Source organism: Lutra lutra, chromosome 8 (assembly GCF_902655055.1).
Source record: "Lutra lutra chromosome 8, mLutLut1.2, whole genome shotgun sequence".
Taxonomy (NCBI): Eukaryota; Metazoa; Chordata; class Mammalia; order Carnivora; family Mustelidae; genus Lutra; species Lutra lutra.
Window position 1 is genome coordinate 126,605,812 of NC_062285.1, and position 17,179 is coordinate 126,622,990.

The 17,179-nt window shown below is 45.7% G+C and overlaps 1 protein-coding gene across 3 annotated transcripts in view; it reads left to right on the forward strand.

The window, feature by feature from the left end:
- Positions 1 to 17,179, forward strand: part of STAB2 (stabilin 2) — a 175,571-nt gene that overhangs the window by 65,895 nt on the left and 92,497 nt on the right. For all 3 annotated transcript variants that reach the window (XM_047742543.1, XM_047742544.1, XM_047742545.1), the window contains 7 exons: positions 3,426 to 3,479; positions 3,774 to 3,854; positions 7,302 to 7,454; positions 10,569 to 10,631; positions 13,360 to 13,446; positions 14,162 to 14,248; positions 15,407 to 15,518. In XM_047742543.1, coding sequence (XP_047598499.1) covers positions 3,426 to 3,479; positions 3,774 to 3,854; positions 7,302 to 7,454; positions 10,569 to 10,631; positions 13,360 to 13,446; positions 14,162 to 14,248; positions 15,407 to 15,518 — 637 coding nt within the window. The remainder of the gene's footprint in view (positions 1 to 3,425; positions 3,480 to 3,773; positions 3,855 to 7,301; positions 7,455 to 10,568; positions 10,632 to 13,359; positions 13,447 to 14,161; positions 14,249 to 15,406; positions 15,519 to 17,179) is intronic.

Sequence of the window (17,179 nt, forward strand, 5' to 3'; positions counted from 1 at the left end):
TCTTCATAACTCCTAATTGTGGCTGGAGCTGGCTAGCTTGCTTGGACTTACAAGAGTGGATTGTGTAGGGGTGCCTGGTTGGTTCAGTGGGTTAAAGCCTCTGCCTTCGGCTCAGGTCATGATCCCAGGGTGCTGGGATCAAGCCCCGCATTAGGCTCTCTGTTCAGCGGGGAGCCTGCTTCCCTTCCTCTCTCTGCTCTCTGCCTGCCTCTCTGACTACTTGTGATCTCTGTCAAATGAATAAATAAATAATTTAAAAAAAAAAAAAAAAGAGTGGATGGTGTACCTCTTCCCAGCTTCATTCAGTGAAGATTGCCTTGTAACTCAAAATTAGCCTATGGTGGGAATATTTTTTTCCTTTCCTCCTTAAACTTTATTTATTTTTTTATTATGTTATGTTAGTCACCATACAGCACATCATTAATTTTTTATGTAGTGTTCCAGGATTCATTCTTTGTATATAACACCCACCGCAAAAATTGGCCAACTCTGTAGATCTGGGCTCCTTTGTTTCCCCGCAGATCTGATTTACCAGCACACCACTGCTCCTGGCTCTCTGTCTCTTTGCTCTCAGACACAGTATCTTTCTACCTGCAGAGAATATAAACACTTCAAGTCTCTTCATTCCAAGTCAAAACTGTTCTCCATTTTAATTTCTAAGTGAGGAATAGGGTGATCATTTCCACTTTTCTCTCAGCCCTAGAACCTGTTTAGTTAAAACTTCTCAATCTATAGGAATGTCCTTCTCTCCAAAAATTTTAATAGCATCCTTCAGCTTTATTTCAGGGAAGAATCCCAGCTGGAGACAGAAAAGTCCTCAGCGGCTATGCCCAGGAAATGGAAAATAAACTGATTTCATTAGAGGAATGGCTTCTAATTCCGATTTTAGAGTGCCATGTTTCCTTTCCAGTGTATGTTTCTGCTGAAGCAAAACTTCAGTCTGGTAACCATCCTATCCACACAGAGGCCACAGCTACTGAGGACGAGCCCTGCTTATGACTTCCTCACTGAACTAGGTGAAATGCAAGCACAGGGAACCGGAGAGACTGACCCTTGCCAATTCACAAATACCTTGCAAGTAACATGGGACAAAAGGAGGTGAAACTGCAGAGTTTGGGGTCATGTTAACAATTTGGTAGAAAAACTCTCTTTCTGCCCTGGCATCAAAGGGCTGGGTTTTTGTTATTTTTACTTAAAACAGCAGGGAGGAAGCGAATGTCTTCATAAGGGAAAGGATGCATTAACTACATGGAAAGGCTCTGCTACAAACAGCAGCACCTGGACATGCATCCTGTCGATTTGAGCCACACTGGACTCAATTCTAACTGAGCGATGGCCCTCGTGGCTCCCAGCCAGACAAGGCGACAGGCACACACACAATGGCAGGAATGATACCAATCAATTCCCTTGTTGCTTTCATTCTCCTGCTTCTTGTAAAAAAGGATCCAACACCAATTAATTCTTAGACCTTTAGAAGTGAACAACCCAGTTGATAACGCCCTCCCTACACAATCAGAGGGATGGAAGGGGTCCACACCACTCTCTTTATTTTACAGGCAAAACCGATCCTAGAGGAGCTACGTGGCTTGCTCAAGGTCACATCAATCCTGATTGATTGCTTCAATCAGGATTAGAATTCAGGACCCCAAGGTTCAGCTCAGTGCTCTTCCCAGGACCCCTTCCCCCTTTTAACTTACTGGCACAAACGTTGGTGCGGGGCCCACTGTGAGGCCTGGCGATTCTGATTAATAAGCCAGACAGACCTGGCCCCTGCCTTTGAGGAGCTTGCGATCCAGTTTGGGCTGACATTTCCCAGGGGTCCCCACTTTCGCTCACCCCTTCCACCACTAAGCATCCAAATTTGGAATCGCATTGCTTCTGCCTGCAAGTCCTCACTTGTGGGTACCAGAAAGCAGCTGCAAGGAGAAGGTAAGAGCCAGAGTCTGAGGCTGAAGTCACAGAGTAACAGAGCCAAGGCTACAGAAACACTGATGCCAGGGCTGCTACCTGGGGCTCAACTCCAACATTTTTACGGGCAACCCTGACCTCCACATACTACTTTTGGCTTCTCGATAGGGTGGCCATACAAGGTATCACCCACACCAGGATACTTGAGGATGAATGGGGCTGCCAACATGCAAGGCGGACAGTAGAGTTGTACCAGAAGAGCCAGGATAGGGGATCACTCTATTTACAGGAAACTCCCCCGGCCTCGGGACCTAGAGCAAGTGCAGAGGGGAGTCTGGGCACATGGGACCAAGATTCAGCAGGGCTCTCTTTCAACCTGGGACTCCTCACTGTTAGGACATGTCCCTAGAATGTCAACTTCTGAGAGGTGACTATGATCTGAATTTATGATCCTCTCCTTGTCCAAGCCAGAGTGACCACGGCTGTGCCACTTATGAAGCAGAACTCAAGGGTTATGTAGCTTGTAACTCCCAGATCTGTAATCTCCCAGCGAGACTGCAGATCCCCACGGCCACTGGTCCCCAGAGAGCGGTTCCCTGTGCTCCTCACCTCTGTTCGCTCTCCCCAGCGCACTCTACGGGGATTGCTTACTCTGCTGATAGTCCCAAGACCCTTTTTTCTCCACCGCTCCAGTGTTTCTGAAGCATGAGCAAGAGTGGAAAGGGTTTTGAAGGAGAGATGAGCGTGGACCATGGTGGCTCAGAAGGAGGGAGTGTCCTGCCCAGACAGTCCTAAGAGGGATTGTGTATTCCCAACTAACCAGCACATGGCCTGACAAGCAGACATCTATTTACAGAGAAAATGAAACAGAATCATCAACTGAGGCCGTCTTAGACATTCCAGAATGTAGCTTTAGCCATTCAGAGAGGTAATGGAACAGAGTGACTGAGAACTTCTTAGTCTTATTATCCTAAGTTAGCTTTGTGACCTCTGTTATGTCTTTAAAACTCAGTGTTATCACACATAAAATGAGTCAATAGCGGTCCCTCCCTCGCAAGGCTTTTAAGAAAATTATATAAGGGGCACCTGGGTGGCTCAGTGGGTTAAAGCCTCTGCCTTCAGCTCAGGTCATGATCTCAGGGTCCTGGGATCGAGCCCCACGTTGGGCTCTCTGCTCAGCAGGGAGCCTGCTTCCCTTCCTCTCTCTCTCTGTCTGCCTCTCTGCCTACTTGTGATCTCTGTCTGTCAAATAAATAAATAAAAATCTTTAAAAAAAAGAAAATTATATAAAATGTGCCTATAATGCTTTCAGAACAGGTCCTGCCACAAGGGAGGAATTTGGTGAATGTCAGCCCTTTGGAGATGGGGTTTTTCTCATCCTGCACTTCGCAGTGAAGAGATTATGGGGCACTGACTTTGCTTGATTATACATCCGAAGTCATTGGGGGAAATTCCCACAAAAGGGGGAAAGTTGTATTTTCTGCAATGACTAAAGAAGTATTTTAATTCTGTTGCAGGGATCTCGGAAGCTTCTGGAACTCGTCAGATACCACATTGTACCATTTACTCAGGTTGGTTCCACTTTCCTGCCCTATTTTTTTCCTGCTTTCCACATATCTGACCTTGACTTAAATTCCATTATTATAGTGCTAGAAAACACTGAAAACAGTTGTTCTTTATCTGTAGCTCTAGGCGTGCCTTTAGCAATGCATAATGAACCCCTTATCAAAGAAACCCTCAAAGCCACGCAACTGATGACATTATTTACTTCCTAGAATTCCAGGCTATTTTTCCAGTGAAAACTTTACAAAAGCAAGGCTTTATGCATTGCTCATAATGTCTGTGCTGTTCTCTTCTCTTTTCAGCTTGAAGTGGCTACTCTCATTGTGACCCCACACATTAGGACCCTGGCCAACCAGATCATACAGTTCAACACCACCAGCAACGTAGGTGAAAAAATTCAACCACTTCTGACATGACTCACATGCATTTTTGCTCTGCTTATGATTGTTCACCAGGTTATCCTACCTCTGCCCTAACTTCCAAGCTTACGATCTTGATTACTTCACTCATTTGTTATTTCTTGTATTTCATGATTTCCTTTATTTGCTGAGCAACTGCGGATGTGAGACTCTGAACTAGATGTCCATGATAACACAATGAAGAAGACAAGCTTACGGTCTAGCAAAGAAAACCAACTTTGAGCAACTAATTAATGACCAGCTCATTATTTAATTACAATTATATTAAGTGTCGCTATAATTACAATGAGAGTTTACAGTAAGAGGAGGCTGTGTGTCTAGAGCCCCTCAGTGAAGAAGCAATGCTTCAGCCAGGCTTCAAAGAATGAGTACAGAGAACTTGGGCAGGGAAGAGCAGAGGAGAGTTCCAGGCAGAAGGGAGAACATGTGTAAAGTCCCTGTGATGGGAGAGAACATGCCTTATTTAAGAAACTCAGCGAAGGTAGCATTATTCAGCTAACACTCTGGACTAATATCACCAAGAGTTCTGACAGCATGCAGATTATGTCTCCTGTTGATTCATCATTGGTGGTGATGATGATGATGATGCATTTTTTCTGTATCAATTGAGTGCCCATTATGTGCCAGACACCATTCTGGGTCTTAAATGTAGACCAATGAGCAAATAGAGAAGAGTTCCTGGTTTCATGGAAGTTTCAATCTAGTAAATAGGAAGATAAACAATAAACAAATTAAATAAGTAGAACATAGAATATATTAGAAGGTAGTAAGGGCTAAGGCAAACAAACAAAGAAGGAGGACATAAAGCAAGCATGGGGCTGACATTTTAGGTAAGGTGCCCAGCAAATCCTCATGGAGAAGAGAACATCTGAGCAAAGGCTTAAAGGAAATGAAGAAACAAACAAGCTGTGTGAATATCTGGGAGAAAGAACATTCCAGAGAAAGGAAGCAGAAAAAGGCACAAAGAAGGGAGCATATGCCTGACCTTGTTGAGGAAGAGCAAGGTCATCATGGCTGGAACAGAGGGGATGAAGGAAGAGAGGTAGGAGAGATCAAAGCAGTGGGAGGGAGAAGGAGAAATGGGGTCAGGTGACACATGGCCTAAGAATTCCTACTTTTTTATTTATTTTTTTTTAGATTTTTTTTTCAGCGCAACAGTATTCATTGTTTTTGCACCACACCCAGTGCTCTATGCAATCTGTGCCCTCTACAATACCCACCACCTGGTTCCCCCAACCTCCCACCCCCTGCCCCTTCAAAACCCTCAGATCGTTTTTCAGAGTCCATAGTCTCTCATGGTTCACCTCCCCTTCCAATTTCCCTCAACTCCCTTCTCCTCTCTATCTCCCCTTGTCGTCCATGCTATTTGTTATGCTCCACAAATAAGTGGAACCATATGATAATTGACTCTCTCTGCTTGACTTATTTCACTCAGCATAATCTCTTCCAGTCCCGTCCATGTTGCTACAAAAATTGGGTATTCATCGTTTCTGATGGAGGCATAATACTCCATAGTGTATATGGACCACATCTTCCTCATCCATTCGTCCGTTGAAGGGCATCTTGGTTCTTTCCACAGTTTGGCGACCATGGCCATTGCTGCTATAAACATTGGGGTACAGATGGCTCTTCTTTTCACTACATCTGTATCTTTGGGGTAAATACCCAGTAGTGCAATTGCGGGGTCATAGGGAAGCTCTATTTTTAATTTCTTGAGGAATCTCCACACTGTTTTCCAAAGTGGCTGCACCAACTTGCATTCCCACCAACAGTGTAAGAGAATTCTTACTTTATTTTTTTTTTAAAGATTTTTATTTATTTATTTGACAGAGAGAAATCACAAGTAGGCAGAGAGGCAGACAGAGAGAGAGGAGGAAGCAGGCTCCCCGCTGAGCAGAAAGCCCGATGTGGGGCTCGAACCCAGGACCTGGGATCATGACCTGAGCCGAAGGCAGCGGCTTAACCCACTGAGCCACCCAGGCGCCCCGAGAATTCTTACTTTAAATGAGATGAGGAGCCATACGGGATTTCGAGCAGTGGAATGACACGATCAGTGGAATGACATGATCACGATTCAGGGAGGCTAGTTAGAAGCTGACTGGAATAACCCAGAGGAGAATGATGGTGACTCAGACCAGGGTGGTAGCGGGGCTGTGGGAAGAGGTGGTTGTATTCCGAAGGCATTTCAAAGGAAGCCCCAAGAGAATCTGCTGATGAATTAGAGGAAGAATTCTCCTGAGCTTCTGACTGGGGCCACAGGAAGTATGGAGTTGCCTTTAATACCACAGGTGGAGCAGTTCTGGGGGGAAGTGGAGGTCAGTATTCTTTGCCAACCTGTTCAATTTCTACTCCCTCCTCTGCAACATAAGTGGGGACTTGACTGGATATTTTACTGATACATATCCCCAGAGCTTAAAGCAGAGCATGATACAGGGTCCATAAATGTATCTGGAACGAATGGATCCCTGCTTCACCAACAAAGAGGTAAAACAGTTAACCCGAGGTCTCTTAGCAAATGTATCATAGGGCTAGAATAGTTACCCCCTTCCTGCCCTGCATCAGCAAGGACCATATCTACAGAGACATCCTTGCCTGGTGTCAGTCAGGAATTCATTTAAGATCCATCTTTCCCAGGATGTCTGGGTGGCTCAGTTGATTAAGTGTCTGCCTTCAGTCCTGGTCATGATCTTGGGGTCCTGGGATCAAGTCCCTCATCAAGCTCCCTGCTCAGTGAGGAGCCTGCTTCCCCTTCTTCCATTCTCCCTGCTTGTGCTTTCTCTGTCTCTGTCTCTGTCTCTCTCTCTATCTCTCTGTCAAATAAATAAGTAAATAAAATCTTTAAAAAAACATCCAGCTTTCCTGGGCACCTGGGTGGCTCAATCAGTTAAGCATCTGCCTTTGGCTAAAGTCAGATCCCAAGGTCCTGGGATTGAACCCTGCATTAAGTTCCCTGCTTAGTGGAGAGCCTGCTTCTCCCTCTCCCTCTGCTGCTCCCCCTGCTTGTGTTTGCTGTCTCTCTCTTTCTCTCAAATAAATAAATAAAATCTTTAAAAAGAAAAATCCATCTTTCCCTGGGGCACCTGATTGGCTCAGTCAAATAAGCAACCAACTCTTGGTTTTGGCTCAGGCCATAATCTCAGGGTCTGGAGATCAAGCCCCAGGTGCTCCCCATGGAGCACGAAGCCTACTTGAGATTCTCTCTCTCCCTCTTCCCCCACACACCCACTTGCTCACCATCTCCCCCTCTCTCTAAAATAAATAAATCAACATTTGTTTTAAAAAGACCCATCTTTTCCTGTCAGCCAGGCCCCTCTCATAGCAACCCTCTGAGAGGTCACCAGCACCCAGCTCTGCCTGGGGACAGCTGGTGTCCGGCAGGACAGAACGAAATATGTCACTGCTTCTTTCCAGGGACAGATTCTGGCAAATGACGTGGCCATCGAAGAGACAGAGGTCATTGCCAAAAACGGCCGAATCTACACCCTGACCGGCGTCCTCATTCCTCCCTCCATCATGCCAATTCTGCCCCACCGATGTGATGAAAGCAAGAGAGAGATGAAATTGGTAAGGAAGCTAGGAAAATAAGTAAAGAGGAGCTCCCAAATAGCCCCACAGGGCAGACAGCGTCCTTCCCTCTCACACTTCTGAGGAAGCTGACAAGGAGGATCTCACCCCAGGAGCCTCATTCCACACAGGTTTCTGTCCCCACAAAAAGGCAGGTGGGCCTGAGGTCCTAGTTCATAAACTGTGAACCAAGGCTTCTTGTGGGAATGTTCCACCATGACCAACGCCTCCCAGCTCTAGTGGCTCTTTAGAGCTGCCGTACCAAATGACCACAAACGAAGAAGCTTAGAGCAACAGAAATGTATTCTCTCACCGTTCTGGAGGCCAGGGGTCTGAAATCAAGGTATTAGGAGGGCCGTGCTCCCTTGGAAGACTCTGGGAAGGGGGATCCTTCCTTGTCTCTTCCAGCTTCTGATGCCTCCCGGCAATCCTTGGTGTTCCTCAGCTTGTAACTGCGTTATTCCAACCTCTGCCTCTGTGTTTACATGGCTTTCTCCCCTGTGGGGGTCACTGTGTGTGTACCCCTCCCTTCTGTTGTTACACCAGTCATTAGATTCAGAACTCGCCCCCCAATCTAGTATGACCTCATCTTAACTAATTACATTTGCAAAGACTTAATCAAGGGAACACAAATTTGGTGAGGAACACTATTCAGCCGGCTACACCAGAAGTGGGATCAGTCCTTGCCTGTGTCACCTGGGACCACCTTGCTCCAAGCCCATAGCTTTACTCCAAGAAATGTAAGAAAGAATTTCTTCTCAGATGAGTGCTCTGGGCCTCGCCAATCAACCATCTTTCTGTATTTCTTTTCCAATATCAAACTTTCTGTTTGCCTGTGAGCTTGTGTACCCTCTAGTGACCTTTCCCATTTCCATGGCAACCAACTTGGGTGAGCTGGTTTTATTCAGAGCACCCCAAATCTCAACACTGCTGTACATGGGATCTTTCAGTTCCCATGGAAACCATACCCCTGAAGTTGCCACAATAATAGGTCTGGGTCTTTCTTTTCAGAACACTGCAATAATACTTCAATGATTGTTCTCAAAATATCCTTGGAACATGGACATTGAACGAGGAATAATGGCCTCATTTTATAGGTTTTATTTACCGATCCCTCTTCTTATCATGAAGGCTGGAAATAGCTGTTTGGTCACCTGGTAGAGGATTGTGGCTGGTTCCCCTGATATGTTTTAGGATATTGTATGGGTACCCGTCCTCCACGCCAGTCATATACCAACTGGGGGATCTGATTCCATTCTTGTCATCCCTTTTTAAGAGAGGCAGAAACTCAGTCACTTTCCTAGCGTCCCTGCCAGTGACTAATATTTGGTTCATTCTTTGAAAAAAATAGTTTTTTTTCAAATAGGTACATCGCCTGGCTTGGGCTAGGGTGAAGATGAGAACAGGCCAGATAAGAATAGTCTCATTTTTTATCCCAAAGGCGAGAGATTTTGGAAAACAGGGCCTCTGCCGAAAAGATTCAGTAACAGTCTAGTTATTGACTTTAGAGCTTCCCCATCCCAAGCAGCTGCCATTCAAGTTCAAGGAAAGAAGTCTATGCAGGGGTAAGGGCATCCCCAACTGCCTGCCTCATGGCAACGTTGCTCTGTTCCAGGTTGCTTAAAAGCTTATTCTCCAAATTCCCAAAGGAAAGAATCTAGATGTGGGTTTGAGCCACAACCCAAAGGATCTGGGTTTAATAGAGAAAAGAGCTTCCCAATACCCCATATCTTAGGATAGAGTCTTATTTTACTATTTTCTCTGGGTTTAAAGTCAGATCTATCTGCTCTACATGATTTAGGATGGTTTTGATTAGATCTGTTAAGAGTCCAAAGCTGGGATGCCTGGATGGCTCAGTCGGTTAAACATCTGCCTTTGGCTCAGGTTATGATCTCAGGGTCCTGGGATCGAGCTCTGCGTTGGGCTCCCTGCTCAGCCGGGAGTCTATTTCTCCCTCTCCCCCTCCCCACCATTTGTGCTCTTTCTTGCTCTGTCTCACCCTCTCAAATAAATAAATACATGAAATCTTTTTTTAAAAACTGCAAATACATTCTCTGCAAAGTATTTGGGGTTAGCATAGAGTAGGAGCAGCTGGCACTCACTGTCTAGGAGTCTCAGTTTTCACCAGCCTGAGCCCAGCTGGTTTTAGTCTTGTATGTTTGGATTTTAAAGGTTTAATTACTAATTCTCTGTACTAGTTAGCGTCCCTGCAGGAAACAGAAGTTACCCCAATGGTTCAAATGAAGAGACTTTAATGAAGATGCTACTAGAGGGGGGTGGGCAGGGCTAAGGAGACAAACCAGTTATGCAGGAACATCAAGGAGAAGCAATGGAAACCATTACCACCCCAAGAGGTGAGGAAGGGAGAGCTAGGAGGTACCTGAACCCAGTGAGAGCTGGAAGAGTGGAGGAAGGTGACATCACGAAGGAGCTATAGTGAAAATGCCCAAGCAGAGAGGTAGGGAAGAAATACCTCAATCTTGCCCTCCTCCCACCCACTAGCATCCTGCTGGCTCTTGCACTGGCCAAGACCATGAAGATGCTAGGCAGGGGAGGCAAGAGAACATTCTTTCAGGTCTACCTGCTGGAGCACAGATCCCAAAGGAGAAGATCAGAAAATCAATTTGGAGAGATTTGGAGGCACTCATCCCTCTCCATCCTCCTGAATTCAAGTGAAGCAAGAAGCTCAGGGAGACTAAAAGGCAGAGATTCAATGCTCAGCTTCGCTGCTACTAAGCTAATTGGAGAACAAGGCTATCGTGTGTGACCAGTGCTAAAGCTTCATCTCTGGCACAGGTGGACAACTGCAATGCTTCCTCAGGGACAGGTGCCTCTACACAGTGTAGAGTCAATCAGAAACCTCAGGCTGGTGGACAGTCGATCTGACCTTGAAAGAGGGAGAGGAGGAGGCTGCTCTGAGTGAGATTGGTTCCAGCTCCCAAACCCTCGGGCACAGGCACTGACTTCCCTCCTTCTCTCCAGGGAGGTGCCAGTAGGGAGTAGCGAGGGAGGCCAGGAGTGGTCCCCTGGAAGAAGGAAGCATGAGGTCAGGTAGGGTGGTCCCCTGCTCCCTCTTACAGGGATGCCTATACTGATCCTTGTCTTTCCTTCCAGGGCACCTGTGTGAGCTGCTCTCTGGTGTATTGGAGCAAATGTCCTGCTAATTCTGAGCCCACGGTGAGTGTGACAGCTTCGAGAAACCATATATCACCCAAACAACCCTACTGGTGTTGCTTCTCATCTTTCTACCTTTCTTCTAAGAGATATAAATTCCAACTGGGGTAACCTCAGACTGGCTCTCAGCCTAACAAAGGGGAGAGGGTAGAAAGCCCACTGTATGGGGGAGGGTAGACAGAACTGCATTTGAATCCTTGCTCATTAACACTGGGTTCATTGTTGAACCTTCTTAAACTAAGTTTTTTTTTTTGTCTGTAAGTAATAATAATAATAACAAGGGAATTAGCAGAGATAAAAACCCATGTACAATACCTAAATCAAGTGGCTACTCAGTAAAGGTTCATTCTTTCTCTACTTCACCCTCTTAAGTCTGTGTAGGGGAGTCAAAGCTTTGCCTTCACCATCTTAAGGTATCCGGCTGGGCCTGAGAATTAGATTAACAAGAGAAAAGTTCACAGATTTTATGTGTACATGGGAGTGCCCATAGGAAAGCAAAGACCAAAGAAATGGCAAAACCCAAATGTTTATGTGGATGTGGTAGATCAAATCAAGGGAGGAAATTATGGGAAAGTCACTGAAATGTACAGGGAGGCTAGAGGAAATTTAGAGTTATTTTAACAAGGTCCATTTGTGCAGCTTTTTCCTTGCATCAGCTTCTTGTCTCTGTGACAAGAGGTCTCTTTTGTCCTGGCACAAGGAGGACATCTTCTACAGGGGAGCTTTATCTCCTGTTCTCTGAAAGGAAAGGGGGGAAATCAGAGTGTCCCTTTTCTGTCTGCGGTTTTTCAAGTATGCCTTGAGCTCAAAACAATCCTTAAGCCAAAGAGGCCAGTTTGGGACTGGCATAGTCCGCCACACGTTACTCCTGTTTGCTCTTCCCAAACACTTTTCCGGATAGAAATACAAGGACTATCAAGAGAATGACATTAGGACCATCAAGCCCTTTTCAAGTTTGACTGAATTCTGCATATGTCTATTGAGAGCTGGTTTCCAGGGCATAAAGATGAATGAGATGTAGTTTTGTTTTGTTTTTGTTTTTGTGTTGAGAAGATGTAGTCTAACAAGGAAAATCAGATCATTCCACAATAATCCAGAATTCACATGCCAAATGCTCTACTGGTGACAAAAGTGAAATGCTTCAAGGTAAAAATTGATGATCGAAATCTCTGCCTATAATTTTGTCCTGAAAAAAAGCATCCCAGTGAGAAGTATCTTTCAACACTAGAATAGGTCGCTAAGGAAGGAGATGAGCTCTTTAACCCAATCCTACTGAGAAGCATTTAATAAAGCAAAACATGAACATTAAATGGCACAGGTATGCAGATAGTTATTTTTCACAGTCAAGCCATCACCCCTAAGTCCAACAGGATGCTGTCAACCAGGGAAAATGGAGAGAGAGGAGAAGAGAGGAAATCATGTTGACTAGCATGAGAGTGACTGCTGTGTGCCAGGCATTGTTCTAAATGCTTTATATAGCAAACATCCGAGGTGGGTATATTACCATCATAGCCCTCATGTGATCTGGGAATGAACATAAGGAAACATAAAACACTTTGTACAAGGTCACACAGTTAATACATGGCCAAACCATGATCCTACATCACCACAGCCCAAGTAAGGAAGAGAAGGAGAGAAAGAAGGTGGAATTAGATACACAGGTTAGAACCAAAAAAGCCCCAAATCTTCCCTTCCCAGCCTCCCATGATCTATACTTACTTAATTATCCTGAGAGCCTACAAGAGGACTGAATAGTCTTTCCTCAATGATCTCAGAATTCCTTTACATAGCTCCGATTTTAGGATTTTACAGCCCATGAAGTTCTCAACACTACCTTCTTGAGCTGGAGCCTAAGAAGACGGGGTGTCTCCACATCGTTTACCTAACATAAAACTTGAACCAGAGACAGAATGCTTAGGATAAAACCTGAGATCAGCATTATCGTCCCATTCCCCAGATGAGGCATCCGAGGCTGACAGAGACTACATGACTTGCCTGTGATATCCTAAAGTAAGGACGCAGTAAGACCCATTCTCTGGACCTGCCCCTTTCTAATGGGGCTCTTTAGCAAAACTATTTACCTGTTGGGGCCTCGGTTCCCTCATCTGCAAAAGAGGGATGAAAAACAGCCACAAGGAATTGAAGATTGATGATCTTATATGTACAGTGTCTCTGCCCCTAGTGGGTTCTTGATAAATGGCAGCTCTAGATAATTACGATCAGGCACCAGGGGTTAGAGAATGGAAGTTGCATTTAAGACTTTCCCACATACACCTATGCATCACTCCTAAGAGAAAAACTCAGACCACCCCTATTTCCTTTGGTGGATTTTTCTACAAATTAGAGAGGGACTCTCTACTGGCTACACAATTTCTATGTAGAAGGAGCTTGGGGATGGCTGTTGATTGGAAGAGTGTGGCTGAGCCCCACTCAGGATGAACAGCAAAGTGTTCCCTGCTCAACTGGCAATGTCTGCCCTGGCGGGAGGGAGTGTCAAGATAAATGTGCCCAGATTTATGCCAGTCCTAGCCTGTGTTCTACCAACAAGGAAACAGAGGCCTCAAGAAGGGGACTAAGCTCTGGCGGGGAGACACATGAGCTGGAGAGCTCTGGTGATCTTGCCTGACATCGAGGGGAAACGGAAGCAGGCTGTCAGGGTATGAAGCCGAGCGATGCCCAGAGGACCTCAAAATGCAGACTCAGTGCTTTTTTCCCGTTGGCTTTCTTCCAGACACTCTTCACACACAGATGTGTCTACACTGGCAGAGTAAGGAGCCTGAAGAGCGGCTGTGCCCGGTACTGCAATGCCACAGTGCAGGTGAGGCCTTCAGGGCCACACTCCTGGGCCTCAGCATCTGTGAGGCAACATGGTGCCCATGGCCTTGGCAATGTCTTCTCGCAGGGGAACGGTACAGGGGGGACTCTCTCCACGGGGTCCAGGTCACCCCCTTCCCTGCACCCATCCCTCCTGTGCTTCCCTCTCGCTCTTAACAAAGAGCCCACACTCTTGAAACTCCCCCCATGGACCGGCCACTGCCTCATGTCTGACCTGTCTCTGATCCTCCTTCCGACCCCAGAGTGCGCACACTTGCCACTCCCTCCCTCAGAGTATTTTCCAGATTTTCCTGGACTGATTCATTGTTCAAGGGTTTAACTCTCACTCCCTCTGTCACCACCTGATCCATAGTGGCCTCCCCAGGCTCCTCCCACCTTTGCCCCCACCTGCCACCACTTCGTTACAGTATTTTGTCTTCCCAGCACATACAGGTCTCTTTTTTAAAATTGATGGTCTCTTCCTGATGATATAGAGCCTTCACATCTTGTTCTCACGGTGCCAGAGCCAGCTTGGCACTCAAGGTCAGCCCTCAGTACACGTGTGGTGAGCACATGGTTGAACACCAGCCATGCCATCATCTGCAGAAGAAGTCAAACTAATGTTGTTTATTACAATAATGGAAATTAAAATGTATTTCCTTTGAGGAACTGGCACTCTGCTCGCGCTTTTAAAAGGCAACATGTGTTTTGTTTCTCAGATACCAAAGTGCTGCAAAGGTTTCTACGGGCCTGACTGCAACCAGTGTCCTGGAGGCTTCTCGAATCCATGCTCGGGCAATGGCCAGGTGATGTAAACTGTTTCATGGGTGCTGAGCTTGACCTGACCTAAGTCAAGTGGAAGAGTAATTTTTAAAACCACTAGACCGAGAAGTGCTACAGTGCCAATCACTGTTCGCAGAAAGTAAAAGATACAGATCGGTTGCTCAAAGAACAGAAGGTATCTGTAGCAGAAGAAATTTGGGCCAGGGATAGATGGTGGCAGGGGTAGAGAATGGGAAGTCTGGAAGTGTTCCAATGTCTGCGCTCCTGCTGCTGAGCACTTGACCTTGGATAACTCAATGAGGCTCCCTCTGACCCCACTTTCCTCTTATGGGAGGAGAGCATAGTCTCCTGCATTGATCTCCAAGATTTCTTTCAGGATGAATATTCTGTGATACTTAAAAAAAAAAAAAAAAAAGACACTGCCCAGTGATTGCTTTTTATTAACCCACCTTCAAAACCTAGTAAAATATAAAGGCCCAAACTTACCTCCTCTAGCTTAGAGACCAGAGCTAAACAAACAAAAGTAAAAGTAGCTGTGGTTCACATGGGAAATTACAGATCTGTCCATTTAAGAAACCACATCTAAAATATGCCCCCATCCAGGGGAAGGAATAATTGCAACCATAGGTTGAGGTGAGGCAAGAACAAGGCAAAGCAGTCAACAATTAACTACCAGAGCCCATGGCAGGAAGTCACCGGTGCCCAACTCTGGTACACAGTGATCCTTGCAAAACCAACCTTGAAACAGCTGAAATGGGGAGGTGGAAGGTGAAAAGTCTTATACTGCAGGGGTAAAGTCATAAAGTCATAAAGCTGAGCAAGCCAGGCTCTGGAAAGAATGGCCAACCTTCCTTCTGAAGGCCGGTGGCTGGTCACACCATCCCTCAAGCATTGTTTGTAGGTTCCAACTTCACCATGGTGACACCCTTCCTCCTTGGATGACTTCCCATCAAGTTTGAAATCCTGACTCAGGACCCCAAAGTTGTCCCTGTTTTAGCATCTTAGCTGATATCAACATGACTCTACTTTCCACGAGTTGTCCCAGAGGGCCATGTCTAGCTTGATAGACATGTCAGGTAGAATCTGACATCAGAGAAGTTAGGCAATGACACAAAGACATCTGGGACTTCTTTACAGTGGAGCATTGTCCTAACGCCCTCAGGGCCTGCCTTTGCTTGCAGTGTGTTGACGGCCTCAATGGCAATGGGACGTGTGTTTGCCAAGATGGCTTCCAAGGCTCCCAGTGTCAGTTCTGCTCTGATCCCAATAAATATGGACCTCGGTGTGACAAAAGTAAGTGGCACTTCTGGAACATTCTCCTGCTCCTCAGCTGGGTTCCCTTTGGCACTGCAGCAAAGCAATAATGCAGGCCAGGTGCTGTGTGCCCCTTTGCTTGGTGTATACCCTCATCCTAGACCATTTCTCAAGCACATGGTTCTCAATCTGTAGCGCATGCCAGACTGTGGGGTCCCACTGCAGAATTTCTGAGGCAGCAGGCCTGGAGTAGTATTGGAGAACTTGCAATTGTAGCCAGTTCTTGGGAGTGTAGCCAAAAGACCACTCTTCGAAAACCAGTCCCTTAAGTTTTCCCCACAAACCTGAAGTGACCATTGGCTCAGTAGCAAAACACAGACTCACACTCTACCTTTCCAACAATCCCCTTCTATCAGCTTCCCCCCTTGCAAAATGTGTGACTTTGTGCAAGTCACTCCCCCCTCTCTAGACCTCAGTTTCCTCATCTATAAAATGGGAATACTAATAGTAATTACCTCATAACGTTAGTGCAAGTTATAAATAGAAAACACTTGCCTTGGGACAATGCCTAGCACCTAGAATGCAATACAAATACACTAGCTCTTATTATTAATCTGTGAGTGTTGTTACTGTTGCTGTTATTCTAAGTTCAGTGACATAAATATCAGGAAGCTCAGAGACCAAGAAGAAAGTTCCACAACAGAAGGCATTAAAAAAAAGATGCAGGGACGCCTGGGTGGCTCAGTTGGTTGAGCAGCTGCCTTTGGCTCAGGTCATGATCCCAGTGTCCTGGGATCGAGTCCCACATCGGGCTCCTTGCTCATCAGGGAGCCTGCTTCTCCCTCTGCCTCTGCCTGCCATTCTGTCTGCCTGTGCTTGCTCTCTCTCCCTCTCTCTCTCTGACAAATAAATAAATAAAATCTTTATAAAAAAAAAGATGCAGTTATTTGATCTTAGAAAATGCATTATGCCTTTAAAATTGCAACATTGTGTATATTTAAGTAGATAGATACATAAATATACAGAAATAAATATAGATATATATTTCTACACTAAGATTAGAACTTGAAAGAAAAAAATGAATAGATGTATTGGCCATGGAATCAAGCCAGCCCAAAGTTAAATCCCCACTCTGCAACTGACAGGTTGTATGACCTTAGAAGAAGTCTCATTGAGTCTTAATTTCCCCATCTATAAAATGAAGATAATAACAGTACCCATGTCATGGGTTTTTGATGACGTTAGACCATAATCTAGGGCCATAACACAGAGCTTGCCCCAGCAAGAAATCAGTAGTTGAAGCCGTTCTAATTACTGTCACTACTAACTCCATTCGCTGGTTACAGAGCACACAGTCCTTCCCCTCTCTCACCTGGTCTGATCTTCACAACCACCTCTCAAGATGGGCAGGAAACCAGAGCACAGCAGGATCATGGCTGCTGATCCTAATCCACTGTTCTTTGTGTCAAAAAAGGTTTCTGAGAAACAAACATAAGGTTTTATTCCAAAGCCTGTCAATGTTGGTGTCTTTTTTTTTTAATATTTATTTATTTGACAGAGATCACAAGTAGGCAGAGAGGCAGGCAGAGAGAGAGGAGGAAGCAGGCTCCCTGCTGAGCAGAGAGCCCGATGCGGGGCTTGATCCCAGAACCCTGAGATCATGACCTGAACCGAAAGCAGAGGCTTTGACCCCCTGAGCC